Below are 24,720 nucleotides of genomic sequence, written 5' to 3' on the forward strand. Positions count from 1 at the left end.
AGAATCTGGTTTTGATTTTTCTGCTTGTTTTTTCAATATGGAAATCATGGCAGTTGTTGCATTGTATTTCATAAATTATGTTGGTGTTTGTTTGTCAGTATGTGTGTTAGTATGGACTTTAGTTTTGTACCTGGTTTAGAATAAATTTGGTGTTTACTGGAATGTTGCATTTTGTTATAAGTTTTTTTTCCAAATGTTGATTATTTTTCGCTGATGTCGGGAATATATGGTATGCAGCAGTATAAGGTTTTGTAGTTTGTTGTATATTGAGATTTATTGCTGTTGATATAGGTGTGTGCATATAATTTCTTCCACGGTTTTTTTTTTGAGGAAATTTGTTGATGTTGATGAGATGGTTTTACTTTGTTGATTTCATCGTTAATCTTATTGGATGAGCATAGTTTTGTAGCTGCGTTGATTTGGTTTCTTAATATGTTGAGTTTTTCTTTTGTTTCATGTGCCGAGTCCCAAGGAATGTTATAATCCAGTTGGGTGACTTTTCTGTGGATTTCTGTTTTGAAGGGGCCCGGCATGGCCAAGCGTGTTAAGGCGTGCGACTTGTCACAAATCAGCTTTTCTACATGAACATTGGTGAAAATATGGAGCTGTTGATACCACTTGAATTGTTATAACAGCGAGAGCCACTGGAGACAATGGAGGATCTTCTTGTGATAAGAGTTGAATATTTTCCTTATTTTAAAACTAGAAATAATAACTAATGTGTATTAAATATTGTTGTTGATTACGTGTCCAAAAATACCGCATATTCATCTTGACATAAATAACTTTTCATTATGATCATTAAACAGTTACTGCACTCATGTTGCCCTAAAACAGTACGAATGATATGATAACAACTTAATCATTCGCATTTATCTGAGACACGATGATCACAAGATGATTGTGGCGAACGTTAACATTACATGTTGCCATTATTCTCTTCAGGGCCTGGCATGGTCAAGCGTGTTAAGGCATGTGACTCGTAATTTGAGGGTCGCGCGTTCTAATCATTGTCACACCAAACATGCTCGCCCTTTCAGCCGTGGGGGCGTTATAATGTGACAGTCAATCCCACTATTCGTTAGTAAAACAGTAGCTCAAGAGTTGGCGGTGGGTGGTGATGACTAGCTGTCTTCCCTCTAGTCTTACACTGATAGCCCTAGAGTAGCTTTGTGCAAAATTCAAAAACAAACAAACAAAAAACTGTTTTGAATTGTGTATCGGTCCTAGTGATCTTGAGATTCAGAAATGCTATTTGGTTAGTTTTTTCTTGTTCACAAGTGAACTTAGCGTTAGGGTGAATCGAGTTAACGTGATTGAAAAAAATAAGTGTATGCTCTGTTGAAGTGAATTCAGCAATTGAGTCATAAACATACTTGTACCAGTATAGTGGTGGGTGTAAGGCGAACTGATTGCTTGAGAGTCAATCTGTGTCATCCATCCTTAAATATAAGAAAAATATTTTATAAATAAACTTTCTTTTATTTTAAATTAAATATAAATATATAAAATAATAAGTTTTAGATAAAATTTAAAAAAAGTTTTCAAAAATGTTTTTAAAAATATTGTTGCAAAATAAGACAACAAAGTGTACTTCTCAAACGATTGAACAATTATATGCTGTACGATTCCTCTTTACACTTATATCTTTCCTTTCAAATTTTCCTATTAGAAAGTTATATTTCAATTTATTCAAACTTAAGTATACTTTTTATATATATTTATTTTTAGAATAAAAAAGTTGAAATTTATTGACCATACGGTTTAAAATTTAATAAATTCTCAAATAAGTTCAATGAAAGTTTGATTCAAAATAATATCGCTTATATGTGCAAAACATGAGAACGAAATCTTAGAACTGGTAAGACACAACCTTCCTTCTCAAAAAGTACTAATAAAACGTTATTTTACCTATTTCACTCTCATACGGTTGAAAAAGTTTGAAGAGGTTTCATTGAATGAATTATATTACGAAAATAGTTTTGACCTCGCGGACCCCCTAAAGAGGTCCTCAACCACACTTTGAGAAACGCTGTTCTAGACCAATCGCGGCGTGAGTTTTCTTTCCGATCATTCCAGAACATGAAAAAAAAAATTATTGTGAATGAAATTATGATTTGAAGTGAGAGCTTTCATTCTTACCTAATTTGTAAAAAAAAATCCTTACATGAAAGAAAAAAACGAGTTATTTCGAAATCTCTGTATATGAATTATGAAAACCAAAACTTTTATGAATTTTAAATTCGCAGGCCTGTGTCGTTAGATATCTAATTACTCGTGTCAATGACTCGCAGAGTTTGACACTGCTTTATAATGTTTTTTTGTTTTTGTTTTATCAAAGCTACATATCACACATTCCCCTTAAGCTTTAATTTTTTAGATGCAACATATGGTATGATATAAACATTAAGATAAAGAAAATGTAATCAACCATAACAAATAACTTGGGGATTAATAGTCCATTTAAATAGCACCATTATATATAAAATCAAGTTCATAAATTTTAAAATCTGGCGTCGAAATTACACATATGTGATGGTAAATAAAATTAAGTATTAACACGTAATCTAAATATATTTCTCACAATTATTGTTTTTCTCTTTATGTCTTCGTGAACAATTATTCATCGTTTTGGATCTTTCTAGACTAATGTTCTGGCGAAACAAACAGGATGTTCTAATACCAATAAAACTTCCTAATGTTCATAAACCGTTCTTCGCCTACTTTTTGATGATGCTTGTATTACGAAAACATGGATGAAAAGCATATTAATGAACGTAAGGTTTACTTCTGATACAAATGTGTATTAAGTGGATGTATCTGTGCTAAAGATGCACAAAAAACTGTGTATTAATTAACTACTAAATCTTACAATTCATACACAGTTAGTGGCAGACTTCTCATTCATCCCATAAAAATAATGAATTCTAACTAATTCTAATTCTAAAATAAAATTTCTAACTGAACTAATTACTGGTGTAGCAGTACTATATTCTCTTTTCTTTTCAAAAACCTATAAACTGGTTAAGGATATGGTCTTATGTGTATGTGCAAAGACATAGATATACACGAATATATACAAAGAATCTAATATTTTCTGTCTTTATGTTCCAAAGTCCTGCTGCAGATTTAATATCAAAGAATTTTTGCATTTCATGTGCAATTTGTCATTGCCCAAATACTGCATGTACTCACTTCTTTTATGGTTTATCAACAGTGAATTTCTGATGATTAAAAAGCCAGTTGTATATTTTTTCATTACTCAGTTATAGTTAACTAATTGTACTCAATTGAAAAATAAAATTCAAATGATTCATGCCTCTACACCTACATGTAAAGTTAAGATTGAAAAGTGCATAGAAATAAATAAAAAAAAAATACTTACACCTACATGTAAAGTTAAGATTGAAAATTGAATCAAAATAAATCAAAATGTGTTCAAATATTTACACCTACATGTAAAGTTAAGATTGAAAAGTGTATTGAAATAAATCAGAATGTATTCAATCATTTACACCTACATGTAAAGTTAAGGTAAAAAGTGTACAGAAATAAATCAAAGTGTTCAAACATTTACATGATATTCTGTTAGTAGTTCTCCATCTTCTTAAGGTCCACAAGAACAGGAAAACATGTTTAAGATATTACAATATTCAATATGTGAAGAAAATTCAGATGAAATCCAGCTTGAACATTTTCACATCTATTAAAACTATATGGAAATTGTCTGACAGAGAAAAAAAAAAAAATTCAGCAGAATGAGAAGTATTCAGTGTAAAAGGTATATGGTAAATGAATAAGGTCCTACTATACAAATTTTATTCAAATCTCTTACATCCTATTAGCTTTTCCTCAAAAACAGTTTGCTACCATATTTAATAATTTAAAAAATAAAGTTTTGTTTAAAACTTCTTTAATAGGCTCTATTTCACCTTCAATTGCAAGATACATATAGTTAGATACTATTCAGAGAGTAAACAGAGTGTAACATATATTAGTATTATTTAGTTAAATCACATGTCTATAAAATTCTCAATATTTTGTTATGGTTTTCATGAACAAATAAGACCTGCAGAATATAATAGTATAACAAAACCACTGAACACTGACAGTATAATTAGACTGAATTGAGAATCGAGCAGAATGATTTATCATTAGAAAAAAAAACTTTTTTTTCTGAAATATACGTATCAAACTGTGTTTTTACACACAACAGTTTTCACAAGGAAAAACATCGAAAAATATTGGCTGTATCAATATTTTACGTAGTAGTAGCAGAGTTTTAACTTTTATGGACTACTTGTATGTCACCTAGCTTTGAAAATAAACAGGTGCAGTCAATAAAAGATAAAGTTAGTGTCACCTATAGAAATGAATAAACTAAAGTTGTGCACTACTGTTCAATATGAAACCTGAAGACACCAACTTTCTTTTTTAGAAAACAATGTGAATGTCTACATTTCAGTCTTACCAAAGAAATAAAAATTTACTGGTACAAAAATGACTCATGTATATGTTATAAAAAAAATATATATTAAATTTTGTGCACATTCAATGCACAATAACTTTACACAAAGTATACACTGTACATCTTATGAATCAGTTCATGTATTGTATCAGAATAAAATACATTTTGTAATTAATAAATGATAAACTTAATTCTCTTATTTGAAAATATTCTAGTTTTACTTACTTCAATAGATATGAAAACTTTAATCTGAAGCAGTATTATAGTGAATGAATGTTTTCTTTACCACAAATAATTAATGAATTATACATCTTAAACATATATACATATCCACTTAGAGAAGCTTAAAGGATCCAGTATATTACCAATATAAACATTAGCTGTAACCAAAGAGACTTAAGCATTAACTTATTAGGTTTCATGTATTGAGTTAATTTGAGACATATATAAACAAGGTGTTCCATGAAAAAAACACACCTGAAAAACAAACATAGAAAGTAAGCAGAGCTAGACCATGTTGGCATATTATAGTAGAATTCTTCTGTGTATACAGGAAAGAGCAATTTCAGTCAAACATGCATGGATTATTAAAAAAAAAAAAACTGTAACACTGTTAAAACAAGTTTTCTAATAAAATATTATTTTACACATACTGTATATTTCATAAGGTAATTAACAAATGTTTTTTGTATATAACTATGAATTACTTTTCAGATTGTTTAAAATTCAAAGACAAAATGTCATATTGAAAAATAAAATTAAAAATACTATAAAGTATATTCCACTTACCACAAGAAACAAAAAATCAAAACAATATATCAAATGTCAACAAACATTACTCATCAATTTTTATCATTACAATGTGTTATAAACAATTGCATTTGTTCAACTACACCTTATTTCCCCTCAAGTGAAGTGAAACAATTGGCATATGAAAAAAACTGTTAAGCAGAACTTCTGATGCACTTACTGTACATAGGTTTATTCTCTATTTAAACACTATATGATTGTGGTTTTTACCCATAAATGTCCACTGTATAATGCTTTAGACATGTTGGATAAATTCCATTTTATTTTAATCTTCCAAATAAATGGTTGAATACAAAAATTAATTTTAACAGTCATTTCTTTTGATATAAAATAACTGTGAGTAATAAATTAAAAGCTTTAGAAATATCTGTACAAAGAAACTATCACAAATGTGCCAACAACAATTTATTCAATTTATAATTGGAGCTACTTTGAAAAAATTAGAGGGCACAATATCTCAACTATCTTTACAACTAATATGTTGGTTTATAATCCTTATATTCTTATAGTAGTTGTGTAAAGACTTAAAATTGTGAAAATCAATTTATACATCTTGACAGTTTATACATATATACATGCATTTGAATTATGCATTTAACCACATGGATGCATAAACTTTTTAAATAAAACACTGCTAAAAGTTAATATTTGTACACACGAGCACACCTTCATTTATAATGGTGATAATGGACTCACAATCCTAGTGTAGTTTTGTTATGAAAGTTACAAAACTGGGTTTTGTATTATTCTGATTAAAATAGCTCCCTTGAATAAAATAGTATTAGTTCAATCTGATAATAACGAACACAAATGACTGGGAGTCATCAAAAGCTAAGTCTACAGTTTCCAATTAGAGTTTCTAAGCTAATACAACACATAATTATGAGACTTTAAAATTTATTCTGTTTTTCCGTTCAAGAAAGAGCTCACTACATGTAATACAGTAATTCACTTGCAGAAACAAGTTACTTGATAGAAAAAACAAGTTTCACCTTTCATTTGATAACATTGAAATAAAGCATATTTAACAACAGATAAAACTTTTTGCACATCAATTTCACATATAAGTAATGGTTTGTATGCAGGGGTTTAAGGATGTAGTTTGCAAATGAAAAAAGGATAAACTGTATGTAATTCTTCCAAATGTAAATCACGAAATAAAACATCCTTATCTAACTTTCACAGACTTTAAAATGTAAAAAAAGTGACATTCATTTCTTAGTCTACAGCTAAACTATCCTGTCATTTCCTTTCTTTTTTCCAAGTAAATTAACTGTATCTCCTCTTTCTTAGTCTATTTCTCCTCAACAGATCTACTCTTTGGGTTTTGATTTATTTGAAAAAAATTTTTCATATGTACAAACAACTTAATCATAGAGAAGCTGTGAACATATTGTATAATATCAATACCTTTTAAATACTGGCCACAAACAGACTTGCACTCTTATACTTCCAATTTCACAACTTATATAAACCAGGTTCTTTTTAACACTCCTACGAAAAGACATTTCTAGTCCTGATTTCTCCAAGCCCGTTCCCCTGGCTGTGGTTTCGCTAGATAGTAGATAGGGACAGTGAGAATCTTGTTAATCCATTCATTAATAGATTTAAATGGCAATTTCATTTAAATACAAAATTATTAGCCTAATATTAATAACCTTTCAAGTTGCTCTGGGGCCTATTAGGCCCCACTTTTCGTAGGAGTGTTAAAACCAGCAAATTACATTTACGTAGTTCCAAAGTAATTCAATAACAAATACAGTTGTCCATAATGATGAGAAATCCACTTGAAGTAAAAATGCATTCTAAAAATGGCTAGTATGGATATTAGAAACTTTAGTTGTAATAAAGTACATAAAAACATTTTGACCTCTTAGCTGATCTTCAGGTTAATAAAGACAGTTTGAAACTGACGATTACTGAAAACATCTTGGGGATGAGTGTGAACATGTACAAGATGGTAAGGATGTTGCAGATAGATGTTAGGTTATTAATTATACTTATATATCCACTGCTAATAACATCACACCTTCAGCTGTTGAATACTGGTACTGTTGATAAACACTGTAGTCATAATAGGAACTTGTAAATTGAAAAATATTTCCTGTCTACTGGTAATTCAGTGAGAAATTGAATCACAACATAAAGAAATCCAACTCAGTAATGATTTATAAATAATACTTTAAAATAAGAAAATCAGTAACTGAATATTTTCAAAATGCATTAACACTCCTACGAAAAGACGTTTCTAGTCCTGATTTCTCCAAGCCCATTCCCCTGGCTGTGGTTTCGCTAGATAGTAGATAGGGACAGTGGGAATCTCGTTAATCCATTTATTAATGGATTTAAATGGCAATTTTATTTAAATACAAAATGATTAGCCTAATATTAATAACCTTTCAAGTTGCTCTGGGGCCTATTAGGCCCCACTTTTCGTAGGTGTTAAAGGAAAAAAAAAGTCAAACATCAACACTACATCTTTTAATTGTCATGCTAGTTATAATTTTACTATATTAAAATATATCTCTGATAAGTGCTCTTCTCATCTCATGTAAACAGCTATTTTCATTTAATGCTGCCCTCAATGTGCAAAATTGTTTGCATACTTTAAGCTCCCACGTACCCTACATTCAACATGGTTAAACTTCATCTGGCATGTAAATCATCATGCAACAACCCTCCATCAATGACAGTGTGACACACTCTCCTGATGCATTGCTCCCTTTATTCAATTCTAATTAAGTACCATTTTGAACTTTCAGAAAATGGAAGTACCAGTTTTCAGTGTGGAGGAAGGGTTGGAAGTGTGACAGGAGATGAGTATCTATTAGAAAGACATTTTCAGTTTCAGAAAATTATATCTTCTGTCAAGATATAAATAGGTTTTCATTTTGAAGTCTTATAAAACATAATTATCTTTTGTAAATATTAAACAGCTTTGTCAGTTCATGGATTTTTATTTATGGTATAATTTGTTTTAAATAATGAGTGCACATCAGAAGAGTATATTTTCTATTTTCAAAATACAGACACAAATAGCACTGTAAACAAAGTGCTTGAAAAAAGCAAGTCACCAGAAAAATTAGTAACATAATATGAATTAACTCAAAGTAGCAGTGGATTTTGTAAAAAAGAAAAACCAGAAATGCAAATACAACAAAAGAATGAAAGTAATCCTACTCTTTTGATAGAAAAAGAAAGATGGAAGAAAATTCAAGCAGAAATGGTGTGAAGAATTTGCATGGTTAACAATATCAAGATAATACTATATATGGTTAACTTTATGGTGCCAAATATGTTCAAAATATACAGATATTTCAAATAAAACCTCTAAGCTTGTTCAAGCTATCCAGTGACCTTTCAAATTATAATCTTATAGACTACAATACAACCACAAACACACTGAAACTTTACAGCTTATACACTTGCTGTAAAAACAACTGGAATGTATACCATTAGCAGTGTCAGAAAAAATTGGATATAAACATGTTTAAATATTTGGAGAAGCTTTTAAACACTGAATATTTTGTAGCAAAATATCACGTCACACATATAATAAGGAAAGAACTACAAACTGAAATCAACGATTGTGATTACACAACTATCAGCACAGATGGGTCAACTGATAAATCAACAGTAGAACAGATAATTACTCATGGTTGATACACAAAAGATAAGAAAGTGAAAAAAACTTTCCAATTAATTATTCCTCTTCAATCATCTACTACAAAAGTTTACTACATAGCTTTACATGAAAAATGCCAAATTTCGAATTAAAATGTTAGAAGAAAACTGGTTGGTAAGACTTAACACAGGTTGTTGCTGCAAACATAGTAAGGAAAAAAGATGGACTGACTGCTAAAGTTAATATAAACATCCTAGAGTTAATTCAACAACATGGTATTTCACACAAATACTGTTTCAATTCTGTGAAACTCATGAAATACTTATTAAGTTGTCAACAAAATGTATAAATTTTCCAGAATTCACACAAAAGAGTTCTTAAAATTTGACTCTTTACATCACATTTGTCAGGTTTTTAGTAAATTTGAAGCTCTTTCTGCTATTGTAAAAAACAGTAACACAGTAGTTTGCTTAGGAAATACAACTAACATGAATGGAAAAGATACTGTTATAGTTAAAGGAAGATAAAATGTTTCAAATGTGCTCTAACTTTGCATTTTCTCACTGATCTTTTGCATATTTTTAAAGTTTCTTCACCATTTCATAAAGAAAATTTAGTTCTCAGTCAAGTTTAAATTCACATAAAAAGACCCTGGATAATCTCAAAAACTCACAATTCAACTGCGTATCATATGAGACTCTGTTTATAAATAAAACTGTAATTCATTGAAAGTAAATGGGAATTGAGCTTTCAAACATCAATTATCTAAGACTTGATTCAGAAAAGAAACAAATCATCAATGATGGAACAAAATATCTTTAGGAATAGTTTTTAGAACAAGAAAAGTAGTAGTACAAAATCTTTGTCAGTGTTTGATACTTTTAATTGGCCTCAAAATAAGCTTGAAGAATTTCAAAAAGACAAACTGGATCACTTGCTCAATATTTTTAAAGATATCTCTTATCACAGAAACATATTTCATGGGATAGTAAAATAAAATCTCTTGTGAATGAATGGTACAAGTTCAAAAGTTTTGGAACAAGTCTTAAAGATTGAAGAATTACTTGAAAAGACACTTTAATGAAGACAGATTTCCTGTTCTAAGCCTCACCATCATTATTACAGCATTTTTACCAACATCTACAGCTGCATTTCAATATGGTTTTAACAATATGAATTTAATTAAAAGTAACAACCTAACACATCTGGAAGAATAAGCCTTAATCACTCTGATGATGGTTCAGTTTAATGGACTTAAGCTTCAAGATTATTAGCCACAAAAAGCTGTTGATAGCTGGTTTTTAAAACCAAAACATTTAAGATACACTCATGTGCACAAGACAAGTTGTCTAAGAAAGAATACATAAAATCATGTCCAAAACACATCAAACTGCCATGACTGGTGTGTAATAATTTATCTTTTTCAAGTAACAAAAGAGATATTTTTGTTCCCTGTTTTGGCTGACTACTTGACAAATTTTCTGGTGACCAAATTAAAAAGAAAAATTGAGCCGTTTGTAAGTGGTTTATGTTAGTTAAAAACAAAAGTAATTACTAATAACACATAACCAATCAATATATAATTACATTCCAAATGCAAATCATCAAAATTAACATGTATCTAACAGTTGAACATGTACTGGCCCTTGAATTTGAGGCTATTTATCATAAACACATTTTCCTACATACATAAAACAAAATCACATGTACATACACTGTGTGACTCTCACTGCAATAGTTTTTCATTTCAATTTCACTAGTAATTCAAAATCTACACTTATTTTCCACACTTTTTATAAATCTTATGTAGTAGTTTTTTTGTTCATCAGTTAATTGTGTTAGCCTTAGTAAGTCTTCTACATTGCAGTTTTCATAGATTTCAGACATCATAGTATTTTCCTATTAAAAATGAATCAAATATACTTTAAATATATAAAATCTTTATTTTTGATATCATGTTTGTGCTATGAGAAAACTGAATGATCACAGTTATATTACTTGGTGATTTTACAAGTTCAAGACTGGACAAATAGCTCTTCTGCATTAATTCAACTGGTGTATGACAACATTTAGTGGTTATTATTACTAAAGATCGGTGTTGTCGCATGATTAGCAAATTAAGATGTATACTTACTGAGCTCACCTGACTGGTCCAATCTTGTTTAAGTTATCAGCTCCAAATTAAACCAGAGTTTTGCCAGTATTAGGATGTTATTTAGTTAAAAAAATTTATTTAAAAGTAGATACCTTGTGAATTATAATGTGGAGTAAACTGCAAGATTTTAGCCTTGATAAATTAATTTAAAATCCACAACACAGGTAATATGGAAGACCTAATTTTTAAGCCCATATCACAACACATTAATTACATCCTTGTAACTACTATTAAGTTAAAACACTTAATGTTGCTATCATGTAAATGTACAAGAACAGAATATCTCTGCAGTAACTGATAACATTATAGGATTATCCATTAATTTTGTTAAATAATGTTGCATTAATCTACAAAGAAAAAGTTACAGACATAAACTCACAGAATCATCCATGAAATTCCTTTATACTATTTCCTCCTAAAATTAATTTTGAGTTTCATCCTTACTCACAGCTTGTAATCCTTGTAAAAAAAAAATATAAAGAAAATGTAAACAGCTAGTACTTCAGCTAATTAAATATAAAATAATGGCAGTGGTAAAATACTTGTCTATACCAATTATATGCCAAAGCTCAATGGAAGGATTGAAATGATTACTAATGCAACTTTAAAAAAAATTGAAAGAGGTACACTCATCAACATGTACACCTGAATACTTACAGCACACTTTAAATTAGGTGGTTAAAATGATTCAGTAATGATAGGGAAAGGGGCAAAATTAAATTATTTACAACAGACTTTGTTTCCAACAAGCAAAGTCAGCCCACACTGATTATTTAAAGTAACTAATTAAAATGTGTACCAGCACCAAGAGAGTTCCTTTCAAGTACGAACAATTAAGTGCTCAAATTCTGAGCAAAACAATTTCAATTATGTAATCAGATGCTGTCAGTTCAGCTTTTATTATCTAATGGTTTACTTCTACCATCACCATCTGATAACAATGTTTTATTTGTCCTCATACACAAAATCATTTTGTCTACTACTACTATGGATAGTTTTGTTACTTTCAATTAGAAAAAAACTTAAAAAAATAATATATATATATATATATATATCAAGTTACAATTTATACACTGCATGATTTAAGTACCACAGAGTAAATAATGTCACACAGCATGTATGCTCATGAAATGTTATTTGGTGCTGATGAAAAAATATTGTTATACCAATAATTATATAATATATCCACTTGTTTAGGTTGGTGTGATTTTCTATATTTTTTAAACAAGACACTTTTATAAAAGGTATAATGTTTTTATTAAAATTTAAAGAAATTTGCTTCAGAATACCAGTTGCAGTTCACTACTTTTAAATGCAACTTGTAGATGTACACAAATTTGCAATTTTTCATTACATTCTGTAACACTTGGGTATATTGTACTATAAACCTAATTCTTATGATGCCTATTTATACATTTACACATACATCATTTTTTTTAAAGTTTTTCTTTTTAAATAGAAAAACTATGAAGCTAGATAAAGCATATTCATGCAACTTTTATAATTTTAAAACTACAAAAGTCATCTTCTGAAATGAAAAAAAGGGGTCTTATGTTACCCTGAAATAATCACTTTTATTTTCCAAAATTTGTTTGAATGCTTTTTTGTGCTAAATTATCCATAAACATGCACAATTATTTCAAGTCAAACTACAGGATTTACATGATAATTCACATGGACAAAGTAAGTTATGTATACACATTCAGAATTTTCAGTTAAAATTAGAATTTATACATGAAATTAAAAAACAAAAATTATACACCTATTGACAACTCATTTCAAGTCTGTTTCCAATTGACATGGCACTACTTTATCACAGATACCAGTCTTTTTCCCTAAAACACCGAAGCATATGTGATCCTACCTATTCATAAATCATAGGTGTATTTTGAATCAGTAATAACTTCTTTATAAATTCATATGTAATTAACATAATCTAATCATGTGTATATTTCTATGTTGCATTTTTAATACAAGCCCTAAAACCTTTCAACTTCAAAAAATAACTGATGTTTTTACAAGCTTTTAGAATGAAAAGTTTAAAAATATTTAAACATCAGGCTTTATGGCCTACAGAAGTCTATACATAGCCTGTCATAAACTCACTTAAAACTTAGATATTCAAAATGCATTACTTAATCAAGAAAACTTTCAAAGCATGCACATCTTACTTGTGTGTGTGTTTATATATATACATATATGTAATATGTACCTTCTAATATTCTAAAACCCAAGTGTCATTATGTATGAAAAATGTCTAATATAACAAGCAAATGGTGTAACAAGTGCTTATCAAAATGAAACTTATTTAAATGTATTTTAAACTAAACACAATGTGTGTGTGTGTGTGTAACTTTTTTCTTTTATGATTACTAATGCATGCATGATCTTTATATTTCTTTTCAAATAAATTTATAGCAAATTTTAGTACTTTTTTATTTCATTATTTTTATGTACACTGCATTATCTATTCAGAATTAAGGACACTGCAATATTTCTTGGAATCTATGCTGCTTACTGTCTTCAGCTCTTAGCCATTATACTTAAGGCTAATTTTTATATTATGCTAATAATTCACCACTTTAAAAAATAATTATATGTAAAAATAAGTTTTCCAACATTGTCACAATAACTGATCTTTCTAAAACATTTTATCCTAATATTTATAGTTAAAGCAGCACCAAATATTTTTAAACTGACATACTAATTTTTTTGAGTCTGTAACTCCCTACAGTTGATAATCTTTTAAGCATTGGAAGTACACATTCTATATTTTTCCAGTGAAGTTACATTTTAATATTTTAAATAATCTTAACTGTATTGATACCTGAAATATCTCATGGGATGTACAAGTACAAATATTGAATATCACACAGCCACAACATACCAGTAATTAGAATAACTCTTCTGTCATACAGTCTTTATAAAATTACCTTCAAAATGGTAAATTACTGAAACTATTTTTGCTTCGAGCTGATAAACCAAGAACTATGTAGTAATAGAATATAACTATCCAACTAAAAATAAATTTGCATAAGTGAAGCATGGTAACAATAATAAGTCATTCTACCATCATATGGAAAGAAATGCAGAAGTATCACAGGTAGGCTGTAATAGACAAAATAAGAGTATTTACCTTCATACATACTAAAGAAAATGAAGCATTTATACATTGTCTTCAGTTATTTGGATTCATTTGTTTAATATCCCCCATGAAGTACCCAACAAGGCAGTTACTTATGCTCTTATGGAGTATGGTAAAGTTCTTACATTTGTTCGGGAAAGTGACTGATGAAGGTATAAGCAAACTTGTTACTCATACCAGTAACAGAACTTTCCCCCTATACATATCTTAGTTGAAAACTACTTAAATGACAAATTTTGGTGACTGATTTAATTTTTGTGTTCTAAAATCCACATTTGAGAGATACATGACATTTTGTTTGGGCAGAGAATTGAGAGAAACATAAGACTATCTGACAACACACTTATGATCCATAACACATTTATGTATGGGAATCTACTAAAACAGAATTTAATGCTTTTAATGAATAAATAAACTTTTCATATGGTACAAAGCTAGGCAATAAAACCATAACTGAAATATATATATGTCTCAAAAAGTTAACAGTTCAAGTTGTAAATATAACTATGAAGGAGATAAGAAATGATGCATATAAAGTAGAAGAAAACCTGTTTCATTTCACATTTTTATTTTATTTACATTAACTGCACAAAGACAATTTAGCTAAAGTTAGTATTAAAGCAGAGAAAATAAAATATAAAACATATATTTACAAATAAAGCTTTAGAAAATCATTCAAGACACTCTAGTAGTTATGCAAATGAAATATGAAAACTGTAAAAGAAAAATAAATATTATTCTTTGACTGAAAATCCCACCTGTCACTCAGAATGCATCACTACTGAAGATGCTTGAAAAATTAATTTTTTTTGTGAAAATGTTTCAACAAAATTTGATTTTGTGGACAACAGACTTATAATAGTTATTCAAAGCTAGCCATATTTCATTTAAAAAAATAAACACAGTGTATTGATTATAATGATATATATTGTTTCACAGTTACATGGTGATAGTTAGAGTTAAAATTTACCATTAATATTGTTTTATAACACAAGAATACTAAATGTACTCAGTATTTTAAAATTAAACAGCTAATTTTCAATAAGATGAAGCCAATATGTTTTATACCTGTATACAAAAAGTAAAATAAAGTATAAGAAAGATCTTTCACAGCTACTTCAACATTTATTATTTCTGATTTTTATTAAAATGTATATGTCTACAGACTGATACATAACTTTTTATTGAAATAAAAAATATATCACCAAAAAAGTTGATAACACCACCTTCCCAGCAAATAAATTCTAGAAAATATCATAATATTTCCAAATCAACTAAAGAAGTTTTCCAAGTATACTTTTTAAACATTTTGCTGAGCTTGTCATGTACTAAATTCTCCATAATTGCCTTTTGTGCTATCTAATACCAGTTGTAGTCTTTGTGTATTCAAGCTTCAACACTATGTAAAAAATTAATATAAAAACAAGAGACTATTACTTAAAAACATATTTACATTTATATTCAATATTTTTTATAACTGTTGAAAGCTTCATGAAACATGTACCATAAATGCATTTAAATATTTAAACCTATTTGAGCTTATATATATATATACACACACATAGATACATGATAAAAAATTATTTTCTCTCCTACTCTGAATAGTCAGTAGTGGCATTTGCAAAACTTTTTATGCTAAATTACTTTCCAAATTTGAAATATATTACCAATTATTTTTTAATAGTGGCCTTCTTCCAGATAACCTTTGATGCAAGCTGGGAGAGGAAGATGTTGAATATGGTCAAATCTGGTATACTGGCGAATAACAAAGCGACATAAGTACTGCAAAGTACGTACTTGAGTGAACCTAGATACAGGTTTTGTCAAACGCACAGGAAAGGAAGGTGATCCGTGATATCGACTACGGGAATAACAAAACACTCCAGACTGAGAATAGTTCATGGACTGCTCAATCAAGTCTACAATCGATGAATGACCTTCTGGTTCTGGTTGAGCATAAAAACTAAACAAACCATTACAATGTTCAATACGCGTATGAAGAGTTCGTCCATATGATCGGAAACTAAGACTAAGGAGGTAACGATCATCTGAGCTGTCCCTCACTAAGAAAGCTCCATCTGATTGATCAGTGAGTTTTTCTTCAGCTTCACTACGAGTAATTGGGCCCCAATACCATCCACATTTGGATAGCTTAAACAACTCTTCTGTAATGCTTACAGTCTTAGAACTATCAGGTACATCAGTACAGGCATTAAAAGCTGTTAGTTTACACTGGAAATCACTAGATAATGAAGGCACATCCAAGGCTAATCTAGAAATATTTGGAGGGATTTCAAGTGATCTTGAAATGTTCCAATCATTTTCACTCTTTTGTGCTAAATTATTACGCTTTAAATCTTGTTCCTCGACACCAACCGAGTTACTCAGTAACTTTATGTCTTCTTGTACTGAGTGACTAGATGTATTTGGAGAAGAATATAACTTACTATCTGGAACATTTCCATTTGTTACATCTCCTGAAACACATTTCTCTAGTATAGCACTATTCCTATGAGTAGAATAACTATTATACCTTTTTCTTTCCACATTTCTAGAGAAATCATCTGTGACTACTTTTTTACAACAAAATGTTACTGAACTACCAGTATCACAAAACTTTAAGACTGTTTCAGATCCTCTTTCATAATTACATGATGCACAATTAGAACAAAGATCTTCAACTGTAGTCTTAATATCTTTTTCAGGTTCTGAACATTTCAAGCCAATACCCAATTGTGTTGAAGCTTCATTTTTATCTGTTGGTGATGTCGTCTGGTCATTACCTTCCTCATTCTCATATTCGTACACACTACTTGATTCACAACGAACACAGCGAATAGGAGATGGCATTGGACACACTGCACTTCTAGTTACCGATTTTGATTGTTTCGACCGAAGTTTCTGAGTTTTAAAGTTAACTACTTCAAGTCCCATTTCAGGGGTCTCAGAATGAGTATTTGTTCTAGAATCACACAATAGATTGTGACGATTTTCATGACGTTTTTTCCGTGTACGGGTCTTGCGCCACTTCCAACGTAATGCTGTCAAGATATTTTTGTTATCTTTTTTTCTATTTATTGACAAACAATTTTCACTACTGTATTTTGTAAGAGTACAGCTGGCTTGTTGTTCACGATCTGCTTCAAAGCTGGCCTTTTTTTCAGCGTCCCTATTATCGAGTGTGTCGCCATTTGCAGGAAGACGGCCACCTTGATGCTTTGGTGGTCTTGAAAAAGTTGCTTTCAGGTGACCAAAACTCACTCTTTTCATCATCTTTTAAGTCCCTGGTACATTTTAAGAGCCAATACTTAATAACTTTTGCTAAAGAATACCTGGAAACATCAGAATATTCAAAAATATTCTTAACGTTTTACAACTATTCGCAATCACCACTGACATTTACTCATGATTGTTATTGCACATGCGCAATGGAGAAGCATAAAATGCGAAGCGCTGTTTACCAGGTAAGTTTTTATTAAAAATGCGATATATCATTGTGTATATATATAATATTTCCCCAAAATAAGACTTTTACGATAATTTAATTTGGTTGGGTGTGTGTGTGTATTTTTCTTTTAGTAAAACCACATCTGCTGAGCCCACCCAAGGGTTTGTTTTTGTTTGTTTTTGAATTTCGCACAAAGCTACTCGAGGGCTATCTGTGCTAACGGTCCCTAATTTATATGCAAAAACGGCTCGTTTGGGTTGAGAAAATATTTTATACATAATTAAAATATTTTCTCAACCCAAACGATCCGTTTTTGCATATAAATTTCTCAACAAGTGGGTTTCTCGACATCACTGGTCCCTAATTTAGTAGTGTAAGACTAGAGGGAAGGCAGCTTGTCATCACCACCCACCGCCAACACTTGGGCTCCTCTTTTACCAACGAATAGTGGGATTGACTGTCACATTATAACGCCCCCACGGCTGAAAGGACGAGCATGTTTGGCGCGACGGGGATGCAAACCCGCGACCCTCGGATTACGAGTCGCACGCCTTAACGCGCTTGGCCATGCCGGGCCACCCTTCCCCCCACCGAAGGGAATCGAATCCCTGATTTTAGTGTTGTAAGTCCATAGACATACCGCTGTATTACTGGGGGAATATGATAATTTAATTACTTTAATATTGTTTTTTATCTGAATATGTTTTCTTCATCAATTTATATCGTTATAATGATATGTTAAGCAACAAGTTCGTATGAAAAGTCATTCGATAATGTTCTAGGTTGTTTAAAATGGTAAGTAATGTCACAGCATCTTATGTAAAAACATATTTAATAGCTTAAATAAGCAAACGATACATTTTGTTTATTTCGCATAATAACATTTTCAATAGCACTTCACCATAATAATTATGCAAGTTTTAAACAAGCATAAAATTGGTGTACAACAGTATTAAAAGACAAGGTTTTATTCAGCAAATGAATTGCTCTACTTCTATGTTTCTGCTAAGAAATTCCCTTTTTGTCACATCCTTAAAAATTTCGGTATAAACACAATTTCATTTATTAAATCGACAATTGAAAGAATATATCTTTATTTTTCAATTGATAAGTTTACGTATTATTTTTAAAAAATACAATTTCGTAAACAAAAAAAATAAATATTTATATTTTAAAATGTTACAAAATACGTTTATTGAAAAAACATAAAAGATTAATTTTCATATATTTCGAGGGGAATGCTTTTTAGTATAGTGCGAGAGCTAACAAGCTATTGATTATTATGCATTTGTCACTTTTTAACTTAAAATAAAATTCCCTAAACTAGATAAATTTAGACATGAATAAAATCACTTTTGATTTTAACAAAGATTGAAATGTTTGGTTTCCACTGCGTCTTAGATCATTAATTTACTTTGAAAAAAAATCACTTACACTTTCAATAGGCCCGGCATGGCCAAGTGGGTTAAGGCACTCGACTCATAATCCGAGGGTGACTGGTTCAAACCCCCGTCACACCAAACATGCTCGCCGTTTCATCCCTGGAGGCGTTATAATGTGATGGTCAATTCTACTATTAGTTGGTAAAAGAGTAGCCCAAAAGTAGGTGGTGGGTGGTGATTACTAGCCGGCTTCTCTCTAGTCTTACACTGCTAAATTATGAACGGCTAGCGCAGATAGCTGTTGAATACCTATGCGAGAAGTTCAAAACAAACTACTTTCAATGATTTTTTTTTGTTTTCTGGTATGTACCTTATTGCTCAAAAAATAACGAAATACATAAATTTCTTTTTAGTTCAATTGTGGCGCTCACATGATCAAAGAACTTTCTTACAGTTAGCCTGTATAACCTTGATCACCGACAATGGTGTTGATAAAATAACACTTGAATATGGTGAATCGTTTTTGCCTTGTCGACAAATCAATGTCTGTCGGTGTTTGGGTAAGAAAAGTTCATACCCTGGAGGGTCAGGTTCTCTATGACCTCTTCCTCCTCCCCGTACTTATATTCTTGACGGATTGGTATTTATAATTGTAGAACTGAATATTATTTTGATCCTTTTCAGAGCAATGTCCATGTATTGTGGCTCATATATAGTATTTATTTTATTCTATCAGCAGAATGTCAAGTTTGTTGGTGGCATTTTTTTTTTATTATTTAATACATATATATATATGTATGTATATATATATATTTATTACTTTATTATTATTATTATTTTTATTATTTAATATATGTATATATTTTCATTTATTTTTATATTTAAAATATACGTTAACTGGGGAGAGATATTTAGGACTAGATTCATCATGTATGAGGTACCTGTCTAGTTAGCATAGTAATTCGTTTTTCATCCAATTCTTATTAAAGTACATGATTGTACTATGTAGGAGTCTATCTGGTATGTTCGAGTATTTGTGAATGAACTGAGATGATATAGTTCTTGGAACTCTGTATGCAGTTGTGAGGAGTGTGTCTTGGATTGTTTGTAGTTTGCTTTTAATTATTTTATTGCTTACAGTTATCCATTACTGCGTAATCTATTACAGGTCTAATATATGTTTTATAGATTTTTAGTATGTTATCTGTAGATGCTTTACTGTTTTTACCAGTTAGACTCCTAGCATAGTTAGTTCTTCGCCAGACTTTATTTTTAATTTCGTTCACATGATTGGTCCAAGTTAGTTTTGAATCATAGGTCAGACCTAAAAATTTTGCCGATGGGGCAATCTGGAGTAGTGTGCCATTCATATATAATTCTGGCTGTTGCTTTTTGTGTTTTGTCAATTGCGTAAAGACTACGAGTTGTGTTTTTGCTGTGTTTATTTTTATTCTATATTTTTGACAGTATTCACTTATTCTATTTAGTTGCGGTTATATGTTAGTGGCTGCTATCGTAGGTGTTGCAGCACTTTTCCAGACTGCCACATCATCTGCAAACTGTGAAGAGAATCCATGATTCGGATCTCTCAGTGGCATATTGTTTACATACATGATGAAGAGTATAGGGCTAACCACCCCTCCCTGAGGGACACCAGCTTCAAGAGTAAAGTATTCAGAAAATGTTCCTTCAACATTTACTCTACACTTTCTATTTTCCAAAAAGTTAGATAACCAGGGAATAATTCCTCGCGGTAGTTCCATTTCATTCATTTGGAACGTTAGACCATCGTGCCATACAGTGTCGAATGCTTTCTCGATATCAAAGAAGCAAGCGACAGTACATTCTTTTTTATTGAAGCTATCTATTATGGTTTCGGTTAATCTTATTAGGTGGTCTGTCGTTTGTCTAAATTTCCTGAATCCATTTTGTTCTTTTGGTAATTTTGATGTTATCTCCAAGAATGTGGAGAGTCTATATCTGATTATTCTTTCAAGAATTTTGCCTACACAACCGGTCAGGCTGATTGGTCGGTAGCTATTAGGTTTATTTGATGGCTTTCCTTCCTCATGGAACATTAATATATTTGCAGGCTTCCAAGAAACTGGGATGTATCCTGAGGATAGAGATAGGTTGAAAAGAGAATTTAGGTGGTCAAACAATTTCGGAGTTCCCTTTTTTAGAAGGATAGGTTGTATTTCATCTTCACCTGGTGCTTTGTTTTTGTGTTTTTTATTGCTTCCAGTAGTTCTTGAAAGGATATTTCATTTGTTAGTAACGTGCTTGCATAAGCTGTGTCGGAACTTGTATTTGTATCAGTTATGTTTATTGGAAAAATAGGTTCAAATTGATGTTTATTGTTTAATATGTGATTAGTGACTTTATTGTAGAAATATGTATCCATACCTGGATCAGTGTGAGTTTTAAGTCGACAAATGCAGGTAGATTTGTTATTTTGAATTTCGCGCATGCTTCTCAAGAGCTATCTGCGCTAGTTGTCCCTAATTTAGTAGTGTAAGACTAGAGGAAAGGCAGCTAGTCATCACCATCCACCGCCAACTCTTGAGCTACTCTTTTACCGACGAATAGTGGGATTGACCGTCACATTATAACACCCCCACGGCTGAAAGGGCGAGCATGTTTGGTGCGACCGGGATTCGAACCCGCGATCCTCAAATTACGAGTCGAACGCCTTAACCCACCTGGCCATGCCTGGCAATGCAGGCAGAATTATGATTTATGTCGATCTTTCAAGTAAAAGATATTTTCCAATAATTACATATTTTGATAAGAAAACTAATGTTGACATAATATACTCTTCAAAACAAGAAACCCAAAACGGATATTTTTGTTATTTTAAAGAGAAATATATGTAATAACGTTACAAGCTCAGAGTATTTGATGTTACACGTGTAACACTGATGTTACACTGATCGTAAGACCTAAATGACAATAAAAGTTGTGCACTTTGAAAACGGAGGAAAACATCGGATTTTTCGCCAAAACGCATGCGTGTCCAATAAATTTGTTTAAGAGATCTGCATGTTCTGCAAGTGCAACATGTACAAAATCCCTATAAAAGTGACGGGTTCTCGGTTTCCATAGCTCAGTGTTAAGCCACAGACACGCAATACAGTTAGGCCAAGACTGACTGAAGCACAACGCAACAACGCCATTGGTCGCTTGGAAGCAGGTGAATCTCGATCAGATGTTGCCAGAGCTGTGAATGTTTACCCAAGCACCATCACAAGGCTATGGAATCGTCAGCAACAACATGGACCAACTCGTGACCGTCCACGATCTGACAGACCTCGTGTGACCACGCTTGCACAAGATCGCTACATCCGGTTACGTCACCTTTGGGATAGGACCACCACTGCGACGTCTACTGCCTCAACCATACCAGGGCTGTGTAGGATTTCCGATCAGACTGTACGCAACCGTCCACGAGATGCAGGAATCCGACCTTGACGTACAGTCAGAGGCGTCATCCTCACCCAGCAACATCGTCAAGCACGGCTGCAGTGGACTCGGGCACATCGGGTATGGCCTCATCGACAATGGAGGCATGTTTGGTTCAGCGATGAATCACGTTTTATGCTTCGTAGGCAGGGTGGAAGGATCCGTGTTTACCGTCGTCGAGGTGAACGTTTTGCAGCAAACTGTGTGCAGGATGTTGACAGTTTGGTGGTGGCAGCGTCATGATGTGGGCTGCCATCGCCTACAATGCCAGAACAGACATTTTGCACATTCGAGGGAATCTTACGGCTCAACGATACGTCGACGAGATTCTTAGGCCCCATGTGCAACCCATCATGGTGAACGTCAACGACATTTTTCAACTTGACAACGCCCGTCCTCTCACAGCCTGACTCACTACTGTCTTCTTGAGACACCACAACATCAACGTTCTTCCCTGGCCCTTCAGATCACCAGATTTTAACCCCATCGAACATCTTTGGGACGAGTTGGACCGACGTCTGCGACGGCGACAACCTCAACCGCAGACTCTACCTCAGCTTGCAGCAGCTTTGCAGGCTGAGTGGACAGCCATTCCATAGGATGTGATTCGTCATCTCATCGCTTCCATGGGCAGGAGATGCCAAGCAGTTATTGATGCTCACGGGGCCATACTCGTTATTGACGTTGAGTGACGTTAAACGTCAACAAGTGAGCGTGGACTTCGCCTTTGCAGACTTTGGATGTTCAGCAGTGAATGTGCAAAGTTTCACACATGTCATACAGAACTACCCGGAATAAACTTGTTAACAATTTGTCTCATATTTTGCCTTTTGCGTTTCTTTTTTGAAGAGTATATTTATTGGTTTGATATGTGTACAAAGAGAGAAATGACAGTTGAAGAATAAATAAATGAATACATAGAACAATAACATATTTAAAATATATTATGCAAAATGCAGACAAAATATATATAGATCAAATATTACCTTTCTTATATTGTGGTGATAGGAAGATAGAGGTGCAACAGAAATCAACTACGCAAGAAAAAATACTGCAGAAAACTGTAAATAATTTTAAAAATTAATTTATTTGTTGTTGAGCATGGAGCTACAGAATGAGTTACCTGTTCTATGTCCACCATTGATATTGAAATCCAAAGGTAACCTACTGTATCTGTTTTTACTGCTGACTCCTTTTCATAACGTATTAAACATAAATATGTATTAAATCCGTTTTTACAAATCGAGGACTTTCAGTTAACATTCTAAAACATGTTTTCTCATGCAATAATTTAGAATCTCTTATAAAAGATTTTGTTTACATGCTGCTTATGTAAAGTTATTTACAATTGGTAAAATAGTATGTGTAAATATAGTTACCCAAAAACAAACAGACTGCTAACCCAAAACTGCTTATTTGATATTTTCAACCACAATGGCACCTTGTACGACACATTGACTAAGCATCTAGGTCAAACAATTTGAGTGTTTTGGTATGGCTATACCTTTTTTTTTTTTTTTTTTTAGTACTGATCAAAGGGAAGGCAGCCAGTTCGGAACATTCGTCGCCAAAATACCAAAATAACTCTGAACCGAATAACAGGAATGGGGATAAGTTGTTACTCTTCTTACGTGTTTAAAGCTGAAAATGCTGATCATATGTTTACCGTCTGGCACGTCAATAAGCTACATATGACCGAAAACTTCCCATTTTATATAGTATATTTGAAAAACAAGAGAGAATCTTCAATAGCCGCGACACTTGAAACTTTTTTAGACAGGATTAGAATAAATTAATCTCTGAGACCTTTTCATTTTTTATTACCTCTATTTTAGCTGTGAGATTTTAGCAAATATGCATAGTTTTATTTATATAATATCTAAAATTAACTGTAAAAGTCCTCCAAAACATTTGTTGTTTATCTGTTGCTAAGCGTATAACTCAAAAATAATCTATATGTGCTCATCACTGCTATAGAAATCCAGTTTTTAGCTTTATAAGTACTCGAACTTTCTGCTTAGCTCCTGGGGTTGTTTATACTGAAAACATAACCAATTTGAGGGAGTAATTTTTGAAATATCTTGATGTATTAAGTTTAAACTTCACACAATCGCAAAATGATTTGTCACATTAAACAAATCGGTAAAACAATTTGGATATTATGGTAAATTAAATTGGGAAGAATTAAAGGACTAGTGTTTTCTAAAAAACAACAAATGGAATTT

General features: G+C 31.6%; 1 protein-coding gene across 3 annotated transcripts; it reads right to left on the reverse strand.

Annotated features, from left to right (window-relative positions):
- Positions 1-1,164: 1,164 nt before the first annotated feature.
- LOC143232196 (uncharacterized) lies at positions 1,165-17,631 on the reverse strand. 3 transcript variants are annotated; one of them, XR_013017428.1, is made up of 3 exons: positions 15,871-17,631; positions 1,912-3,727; positions 1,165-1,442 (listed from the first exon to the last, which is right to left on the reverse strand). XR_013017428.1 is itself a non-coding variant. In XM_076467344.1 (2 exons), the coding sequence occupies exon 1, from the start codon at positions 17,474-17,476 to the stop codon at positions 15,881-15,883; it is 1,596 nt and encodes a 531-aa protein (XP_076323459.1). In that variant the 5' UTR covers positions 17,477-17,631; the 3' UTR covers positions 3,763-7,570; positions 15,871-15,880. The 3 variants fall into 3 exon arrangements, 2 of the variants coding, with proteins under 2 accessions (XP_076323459.1, XP_076323460.1); XM_076467344.1 differs by lacking the exons at positions 1,165-1,442; positions 1,912-3,727 and adding an exon at positions 3,763-7,570; XM_076467345.1 differs by lacking the exons at positions 1,165-1,442; positions 1,912-3,727 and adding an exon at positions 3,765-6,832.
- Positions 17,632-24,720: the final 7,089 nt, after the last annotated feature.

The sequence above is a fragment of the Tachypleus tridentatus genome, chromosome 11, assembly GCF_004210375.1.
Source record: "Tachypleus tridentatus isolate NWPU-2018 chromosome 11, ASM421037v1, whole genome shotgun sequence".
In the NCBI taxonomy this organism is placed as follows: domain Eukaryota; kingdom Metazoa; phylum Arthropoda; class Merostomata; order Xiphosura; family Limulidae; genus Tachypleus; species Tachypleus tridentatus.